The sequence below is a fragment of the Papaver somniferum genome, chromosome 7, assembly GCF_003573695.1.
Source record: "Papaver somniferum cultivar HN1 chromosome 7, ASM357369v1, whole genome shotgun sequence".
Taxonomy (NCBI): Eukaryota; Viridiplantae; Streptophyta; class Magnoliopsida; order Ranunculales; family Papaveraceae; genus Papaver; species Papaver somniferum.
This window is the reverse complement of record NC_039364.1, coordinates 147,981,026-147,989,870: the sequence shown is the minus strand read 5'-3', so window position 1 is coordinate 147,989,870 and position 8,845 is coordinate 147,981,026. Positions and strand designations below refer to the sequence as shown.

Sequence of the window (8,845 nt, the reverse complement as noted above, 5' to 3'; positions counted from 1 at the left end):
AAATGAAACATACATGGAACATGTACCTCAACACTATGAATTAACTACGACATTTACCTTCAAGATACAAGTCTATAGTAAAATTTCTCTAACCATATTAAGCGAACATTAAGCTCAAATCAAATACTACTTACATTTGAGATAATTGTACACATATATCAAATCATAACTCAAAGAAAAGGACTCCATTTTTCTAAAATAAAGAATACATATTACGGATGAAGTTGGCAAAATATTATTATGACAGCGATATTTATTTCTTAATTTGACGAGTAAAATCTATAAGATGGAAGAGCCTGTTGTACCCTTATGCTGCTACAAGTCAACGATTAGCGTGAGTAACAACAAAACCTCACTAGAATACTACACTTACATTATGCTTATGATCCCACTTTAACAAATTCTATGTAATTTCACTGTAGGCAATAAAACATTTAACAACGAAGGAATCAATAACTATAGCAACTTAACCAATGAATTAATTCTCCTCCAATCATTAACCATACAAATAAATCATCCATTATTTACATAAAGAGGGTCTAAATGACATTACCTCAAGTGATCGGACACAATCGCTCAATCCACCCATTTTCCATTCTTTGTGGCCTTATATCAAATAACTCGTGTGCAGTGTTGTTGGCATTTTTCCTTGTTGTATTGAGCTCCTTTCTTAGCTCATTCACCTCCAAGTTCAAGTTTTAAGCAGAACCCAAGTTTTATAATCATATCAGAACTCTAAAACATTCAATATACGAGTCATTCATTACTTGAAACCAACGATAATGATTGGCAATATGAAAATTAAGCAGCCAAAAGAAAAGCCAAAATGAATTAACCATGTGATGCTAGGAGGTCGAGATTAAGGAGAAGTAGAGATGAGTTAGGAGATCAGCTGAGAGATTAAGTATATCTAGGGTTTTCTCCCATTTCTGCTTCTGCTCTCGACGGAAGAAAGGAAAAGAGATGAAAATGATATCTTTGATATAAAATGTCCAGGACTGTTTCGTCAGTTCCAGCGAGTCAATGGTTTGAGCCATGACTCAGGGGCATTTTTATGCCTGACTCCACAGAGCCCGAGTCAGGGGTTAGGGATGACTCATATGCCGAGTCAGGGGTTGCCAAAATCACAAAGCAAACAGTCTGACTGATGACTCGGTGCGAGTCAGGGGTTGACTCAGACCCAGACACCGAGTCAGCTGCAAACAAACAAGGTGTTAATGTCGATCCAAAGTTAAATTAGGTCACTGAATCACTGTCCAGGACTGAGGACTAGAGGCAGAAGAAAACACAAACCAGAGATTTGTACCAAAAAATTGAAAGAACTCTTCTCTTTCTTTTCATCTCTTCTTCAACCATGAAGGAATCAACAACAAAGTCAAAGTAGTAATCTCAGTTATGGAAACTCAGCGCCTTAGAAATTAATGGATACGTCTAATAATTCCTCGTCTCTTCGAGTTCTAATTCGTCCTTCACCTTCAACTAATACCACCATTGCTACTAATTCAACAATCTCATCAGACATACCCACTTCCTTTACTTCATCTCCACTTCCTCTTCCTACAAACTCTTCTTCTACAGATGGTGTTGTTGTTGTAGGGTTTATTGGAAAGAAAGAAGAAGACTTATCTCAATTAATTAATCGTATTGTTGATTATAACGTATTTGGATCAGGTAATTTAGGTCTTAAATTCCCAATTCATAATCGAGAAGAAGAAGAGAAAGTTAAGAATTGGTTTCACTCTCGAAGTATTAGTTATTACTATGATGAAGAGAGGGGCATTGTATTTTTACGATTTGTTTCCAATATTTGTCCGGAAGATGAATTTCCAGAGTCTTCAATGGGCTTGGATTCGGGTTTTGAACAACATCAATATGAGGATCTTCAAGGAATGCTTCTTATGTTCTCTGTAAGTGTACTATCTTATTGTCTCCCTATTTGTTCTAAAGTATGAGATATTATTGATTTGGCTGTGAAAAATAAATGAGTAATTCTATTAGCAATGCAGGTATGTCATGTAATCATATATCTTCAAGAGGGTTCACGTTTCCATACACAAACACTGAAAACATTACGATTACTACAAGCTGCAAAACATGCTCCAGTTCCATTTATGAAATCACAATTTAAACCTACCTTGAGTTCTAGAGTTTCTAGCTCATCATCTACGTCACACACAACAATGTTTTCACCAAACCCACGGAATGATTCTTCTCATGGTCGTATGTCGCTCATGTCGGGTTTGGGATCGTATTCGTCATTTTTTCCAGGGCAATGCACACCTGTAGTCTTGTTTGTATTTCTCGATGATTTTCCTGAGGGTCCTAACAACACTGGGTATATTGTAGAAGATTCTGCTGAGGCCTCAATGTCGAATCCGTCTCTTAATTTAGGTGGGTTACCTAGACCAAACTTGCCTGTGAAAAGTTCTACCTCAGTTGTTATGTTATCGCGTCCGATGAGTAAACCTGAAGGTACTTTCAGGAAGAAATTACAATCATCTCTTGAAGCACAAATACGATTTTTGATTAAGAAATGCCGCATCCTGTCAGGTTCTGAGGGGAACCATGCTGGGTCAAGAGGTGGGGGTAACCCCAGTTCAACGCCTTTGTTTTCCTTGGAGGCTTCTAGAGCAGTTGCTCTTTTAGATAGATTTACCAATCAAAGAGGTGAATCATTGAATTTTGCAACTGCTCTTGTGGAAGAAGTTTTGAATGTCAAGCTAGCCTCAGATAGTCTTTTGCTTGAAAGTCATTACCAAGCTACAGTTAAAGAAGATATTCAGTGCATAAAAGAGTTTATTTATAAGCAGTCTGATACCCTAAGAGGAAGAGGTGGGTTGGTGAGTAACTCCAGTAGTGGCTCAGCTTCCGGGGCTGGTATGGTTGCTGTTGCCGCAGCAGCTGCTGCCGCTTCTGCTGCATCTGGTAAACCAGCCACAACTCCTGTGCTTCCGAGTTTGGAAAACTGGCTATCTTCCAGTCAACTTATTTTGGAGGCATTGATCTCAGTGAGATGTGGGATTCCAGATGAAAGCGAAAGTATCCAAATCATTAAAAGCAAACCTGTGCTCAGAAATGGCGGTTCAACTCAGGTTGAAAGAATTCCTCCTGCGAGAACAGGGATAGACCCTGTACAGAGTGCTATATCGTTGTTGGAAAGTGGTAAAGGCCTGAACATCAAATTCTCAACTTCATGGTGTCAGAGAGCCCTTCCTGCTGCTAAGGAGCTTTACCTCAAAGACTTACCTGCCTGTTATCCAACTTCAGTTCACGAGGTACATTTAAACAAGGCTTTGCATGCTTTTCACTCAAAGGTGATGGGGCCTGCTGTGCATATTTACGCAAAGAAATTGCGAGATGAATGCATGACCATTTGGAGTTCTGGAAGGCAACTATGTGATGCTATAAGTTTGACTGGAAGACCATGTATGCACCAAAGACACAATATCGAGACTGATGGAAAACTTGCAGAAACTTCGGTCAAGCCACATTCTAGTGGATTTGTATTCCTCCATGCATGTGCTTGTGGCCGTTCAAGGCGGCCTCGAGATGATCCATTTGATTTCGAAACTGCAAATGTTACTTTCAATAGTTTTCCAAACTGTCATAATCTTCTTCCAGCACTCCAACTACCTCAGCTAAGTGATACGGGTCCAATAAAGCCTAGCTCATGGAGTCTTATTCGAGTTGGAGGATCAAGGTATTATGAACCTTCCAAGGGGTTGATTCAGAGCGGGTTCTGCTCTACTGAGAAATTTCTTTTGAAGTGGACGATTATGCTTGAGAAACCACTAAAAGCAAGTAATTCAGCAGAGGAAGCAGTCCGAGGAGGACCTATTGAGGATCCTAAGCTTAAGTCAGTCGTAGATGAAGGAACAAAGCAGGTAGGAGACGTTGAAAATCAAAGGTCTGAGAAAATTTCTTCTCTTGATAAAAAGATAGGTTCTGATAGAGGCATCCCACGTTTTAACATGAGAAGACCTTTTTCTGAGGTTGTTGCTGGATCAGTTGCTACAGATGCGGCATTTCCTCCTCTTCAGCAGAGAAAACAGCCGACAACTAGTTCAGAAAAGAGTGTTAAACAAAGGGTTCCGAGAAATAGAGGCGAGGAAAATGCTCAAGTAACTGGGGAGCACCAAGGATCTCAAGTATCTGAAGGTTTGCCTTCTTTTAGTGACATCTCAGGTAGGGTTGGGGCTAGTGGGTATCCAGATGGTGAACCTTCGTTACAGATAGGAAGCAATGTAGTTCCAATTAGCATGGTTGGTGGTGGAATGATCAAACCAAGCACTACTTCAAAGCATGCAAATGTGTATTTTGGATTTGAGCATGAGTGTCCCCAAGGCCATCGTTTCTTATTGACATCAAAGCATCTTAACGAGCTTGGTTCCTTCTATTCATTGGCTGAAGAATCTCGCACCCAATCTGTTGACGGCTCGGAGCGAAAATCAGAATCATCAAACTCTAAGAAATTTGCACATGACAAAGCTCATTCACACGCATCCGCTTCTATGCACAAGGTGAGGACTTCAAGTAGGTCTAACCAGAGAGCGGCTAACGGTAGCCAACATTTGGATAGAGTAGTACTGTTCTCCGAACCAGGAAAAGAACATAGTAAGTTCTCTGTCGGAAAGACACACTCCGAGTCTGTTGAAGATCTTGAAGAGAGGCCCGAGTTTTCCACTATCGATGATGGTGTTCAGCCCTTTTCCCTTCTGAATAGGAATATACCTATATATATGAACTGCCCACATTGCAGGACCTCTAAAAGTAAGAAAGGCCACCACATCAACTTCGAAAGCACAGTATCACAGCTTCAAAGGATTTTTCTGGTACTAAATCTTTTGCCGACATTATATTTATTTTTTACCTTTTCTTATTTAGGGGTTTGGATTATCCTTTTTGCATGGGTTATCAGAAAAGATCACTTAAATGCTTGCTCGCCAGCATCATGAAATTTTCTTTAGCTTAAGTCAGTTAGAGTGTTGAAATTGATGCGTCCTTTTACAGTTCATGTAAATGATTAAACTCAAGTTCCTACTGAGTTAAATTGTCTCATTAAGATGGTATATTCCAACCTCAAGACGCTCGTAACCAAATTTACATCCAATAGTAAACATATACTGTATTTAAGTTACTTTCAGTTATGTGGTTAGAATAAGCTGCAGATCCAGACAAATTTTTGTTCTCTTAAGGTTGACGCGTTGTTTGTCTTCTTTGTGTCCCTTCACTTCTCACACAGTTTATATTTGAATCCTTGCAGGTAACACCTCCATTTCCAGTCGTTTTAGCAACATGCCCAAGTGTACAATTTGAGGTATGCATCTGTTTCTTTGTAGGTTCTTAAGAATTGACCTGATAGCAATATAACCATCTGATTTACGAAGCTTTCCTGGATGATGAGAAAAACATACTTGTGTTCCATATGTAACATCTGTTCATCGTAGGCTTCATGCTTGGCTGCAACTGTTCCTGACTCTGAGCGACAATTACAGTTCAGCATTGGGTGTCGAATTATCTTACCGCCAGAGAGTTTCCTCACACTGCGACTCCCATTTGTCTATGGTGTGCAACTAGAAAATGGAAGGTTGCATCCTTTTCACCACCTTGAAAATCAACCAGAACTAACTGCATGGATATCTGGAAGCACAATTTTACAGATTATGTCCAAAGGAAGCAGCACAGATGAGGAAGTTTAGGTGTGATGAGAAAATCTTGACTTTCCAGTTAATCTTCTTGCTTGTTAAGTGAGTTTACAGCATTAAAAGTCAGTCTGAACTCTGAAGTGGGAAAATTTTGACTTCCAGTCAATCTCTATATGGGTAATCTGGAGAGGTTCAATTATCTTTTGTTAACTGTTATAATACCTCCACCCTGGTTCTGAAATGTACCGAGTTATCCTATGCTGAACATGGTTTAGTCATCGTGCCTTGGCGGTTTCCTCACAAGAACGCTGTTGATTCGTCGAAGGTCTGAATAAGAGGTTGCAGAAAAGTTCCAGTAGCGGGAATCAAGTAAAGAACCTACTAATAAATTTCTAGTCAATATGCGGTAATATCAAGAGTTAATGGAAACTTGGAACCAATTCATATTGCTGTGAGCCTACATGAATTGCCATAAAGTAAGTTATTGTCTTTTACTGTTGAATAATACATGATTTGTACATGGTGCTTTTGTTGAATTTGAAAATTTAACTAGTGACCTCCAGCACTGATTATGCTAAATTTCGCAGGTCTATTGCACGACCGTGCATCATAATGCTCTATTGAAGTGGAAGCCAATCCAATGAAGGAGCGGGTATCAGTATACAAGAAAATGTTCTTTTGAAGTGGAAACCAACAGTGCACCATAGGTAAAGTCGAAGTGGAATCAGTATACCGGTTTGTAAACAATGAATATCAAGTAACCAGAATTAATTATAGCATTCACACGGTCTTAATTTTCATCCTAACAAGAACTTCAATTCTCAATGTTGGTGTAATAAGAACTTAATTATGTTTGTCGACGGGCAAACCAAAATTACTACAGAAATTCTTTGTTTTTTCTTAAATGGTTGGTAGACGTCCATGTACTGTTTGGTAACTGGCATTTCAATTTACAGAGTTGGTCTATGAAACAACACTTGCTCTTTATGGATAAAGTAAAAACGACATATATGTTTTCTAGTTGGAACATATCTTTGATCTTTCTATGTTGTGTGTACATCGCCTTTGGAGTTTGGACTTTCTAGCTATGGAACAACATGTGAGCGAGTCGCAAGACGCGTGATTTTAGGACCATTTTTATAATATGCTGTAGTAGAAAATCGATAACCAAAATTGTAAAGGGGAGATAATCATTTGGTCTTTTTTTTTAGGCGGAAATGATTTATATCATGGGTCGGATCCCGTGGATTGTATTGGGTGAGAGAGGGGTGGAACCCACACTAAACCTATCTCTAGCTAAACCGTTGGGTCAGGGACCATCCCATTCTCTCTCACTCGATACACACTGCGGAATCCAACCAGCGATAAGTGTGATTAGGTCAACTGGACCAAACTCACTTTACTTTATTATATAATTTATAGGATTAAATGGTAATTTCCATAATTGGAAAGTTTATCACAATTTGGACTTATATAAGGAAAATATAGAGCCATTTTGAGAGATTAAAACATAGTAAGAGGTATGTGATGGCTATTTAAACCCGCATCTCTCCGGACCAACCTATCCCTTGTCAAAATGTCGAAAATGTAACTAGGATGGTCATTAATGAAGAATCAGGTTGTATTTGCCTTGGTTTCCCTCCCAATGCAAAAGCTGCCTGATTGGCTTGCTTAGGGTTATTGTGTCTTCCGTAGTTCTATTCAAAACCATATACTCGCTCCTTTCCACTTTAGATTAGGTTGTAAGGTTATTTTTTTGTTGCACATTGTTTGATAGTTACCATATTTTCTCACAAAATTATCAACGATTCCCTGATATTTTGTCTTAGAATTATAAGTTTATTTTTCATATCTATCTCCATTTCTTAATCTCTGTGAAAACTCCCAGACCATCAACTTAAGGGGAACGGGGAGAATATCTTTTATTCGAGAAAGAGCTTTCGAATCAATGTAGCTTTCTGCCTCCGTTAACAACTTTACCGACTATTTTGCATGTCCGTTCTATATTGATGGTATTGTTCGTATACTGATTAGTTCAGTTGATTACTTCTATCATGTGTTATGCCTCTAGTTCATTTAGAACATGTGCCTTACACGTCATTATTCTTAACCTTGTGTTAGTAAAGGTCGGTAAACTTGAGTTTGTGATAAACTCAAACTTGTTTGGGTCGGTGGAGAGGATTTTGGATAAACCAAAATCATCCGGTTAGAAGAGTTATGATAACTCTTAATGGTTTACTTGATCCTAAAATTTAGGAACTTAATAACTAAGTTAGGAAACCCTAAACTTGTAGGATAAGTAATATGCCTACTATAAAAGGAGGCCTAGGCTATGAGTCTTAGCATGGATTTCTCAAGGAAATTCTCATTAGAGATGTGAGAAATGCATCCCACTTTTTGGGGTAGTATGCGAGAGACCTAATGGTAGAAGGAGTACATCATTATTTGGTGCATATGGAATGCTTATCGATGTTGAAAGATATGTCATTATGGAGTATTTAACATCTTGTTGAGGAGAAGATCATCTTGGTGGTGTTGGATTAGATTATTGGTGTTGAGCAGAAGGCGTCCATGGTAATCTATGTCAGAGTGTGCAGAGAAGATCATCTCGTTGTGGTAGATAATACGGTAAATATTATCTCATATGGGTGAAGACGCTACTTTGGGTTTATAGGGCGTTTGTGAGAGTTGTTCGGTCACATTCTGGTGAATCGATAATTGATTATTCAATTCTTGTGTAATTCTCAATTGGTTCTATAATAAAGAAAGAGGTCACAACCGTTTGGTGGATATATAAAATATTCACACATTGTGCATATTGTTGAACCACGTTAAATCCGTGAGTACTTTATTTCTTGTTGCTTTTCTTTATGGCTTGCATCTGTGTGGTTCTCTTTTTCTTCTTCTTATCCTAGATCGTAGTGAGGTTCATGGAGCAATCCGAGAGATCAAGCATTTCTTGTTAGCTATTTTGTTTCTGCAGTATTAGCATGTAGATGGCTCTGAACCCCAACAATTGGTATCAGAGCCCTTGGTTGGATATAAGATTCGAAGAGACAAGTTTTGGGCTTTCCAGTGGCAGAAATTTTTGAAGACAAAGGATTTGGTTTCATCAAATATGTTAGGATTTGATGTTACAGCTTCCGAAGATGCAGAGTGAGATGTTTTCAAGTAAATATGAGATTTGATTTCATCAGTTT

General features: G+C 38.6%; 1 protein-coding gene across 2 annotated transcripts; it reads left to right on the top strand.

Annotated features, from left to right (window-relative positions):
• Positions 1 to 1,268: 1,268 nt before the first annotated feature.
• On the top strand, positions 1,269 to 6,672 carry LOC113298696. 2 transcript variants are annotated; one of them, XM_026547506.1, is made up of 5 exons: positions 1,269 to 1,907; positions 2,007 to 4,832; positions 5,264 to 5,317; positions 5,448 to 6,121; positions 6,233 to 6,672. In XM_026547506.1, exons 1-4 carry the CDS (start codon positions 1,422 to 1,424, stop codon positions 5,697 to 5,699), a joined length of 3,618 nt encoding a protein of 1,205 aa, XP_026403291.1. In that variant the 5' UTR covers positions 1,269 to 1,421; the 3' UTR covers positions 5,700 to 6,121; positions 6,233 to 6,672. The 2 variants fall into 2 exon arrangements, with proteins under 2 accessions (XP_026403291.1, XP_026403292.1); XM_026547507.1 differs by having other exon boundaries at positions 1,765 to 1,907; positions 1,999 to 4,832.
• The last annotated feature ends 2,173 nt before the right edge of the window (positions 6,673 to 8,845 follow it).

What these genes read in the sequence shown, in the direction of transcription:
- LOC113298696 (XM_026547506.1), top strand. Translation starts at nt 1,422, where the DNA reads ATGGATACGTCTAATAATTCCTCGTCTCTTCGAGTTCTAATTCGTCCT. An exon ending in GAATGCTTCTTATGTTCTCT is followed by an intron (nt 1,908 to 2,006) that starts GTAAGTGTACTA and finishes TTAGCAATGCAG; the next exon opens with GTATGTCATGTAATCATATA. An exon ending in AGCTTCAAAGGATTTTTCTG is followed by an intron (nt 4,833 to 5,263) that starts GTACTAAATCTT and finishes GAATCCTTGCAG; the next exon opens with GTAACACCTCCATTTCCAGT.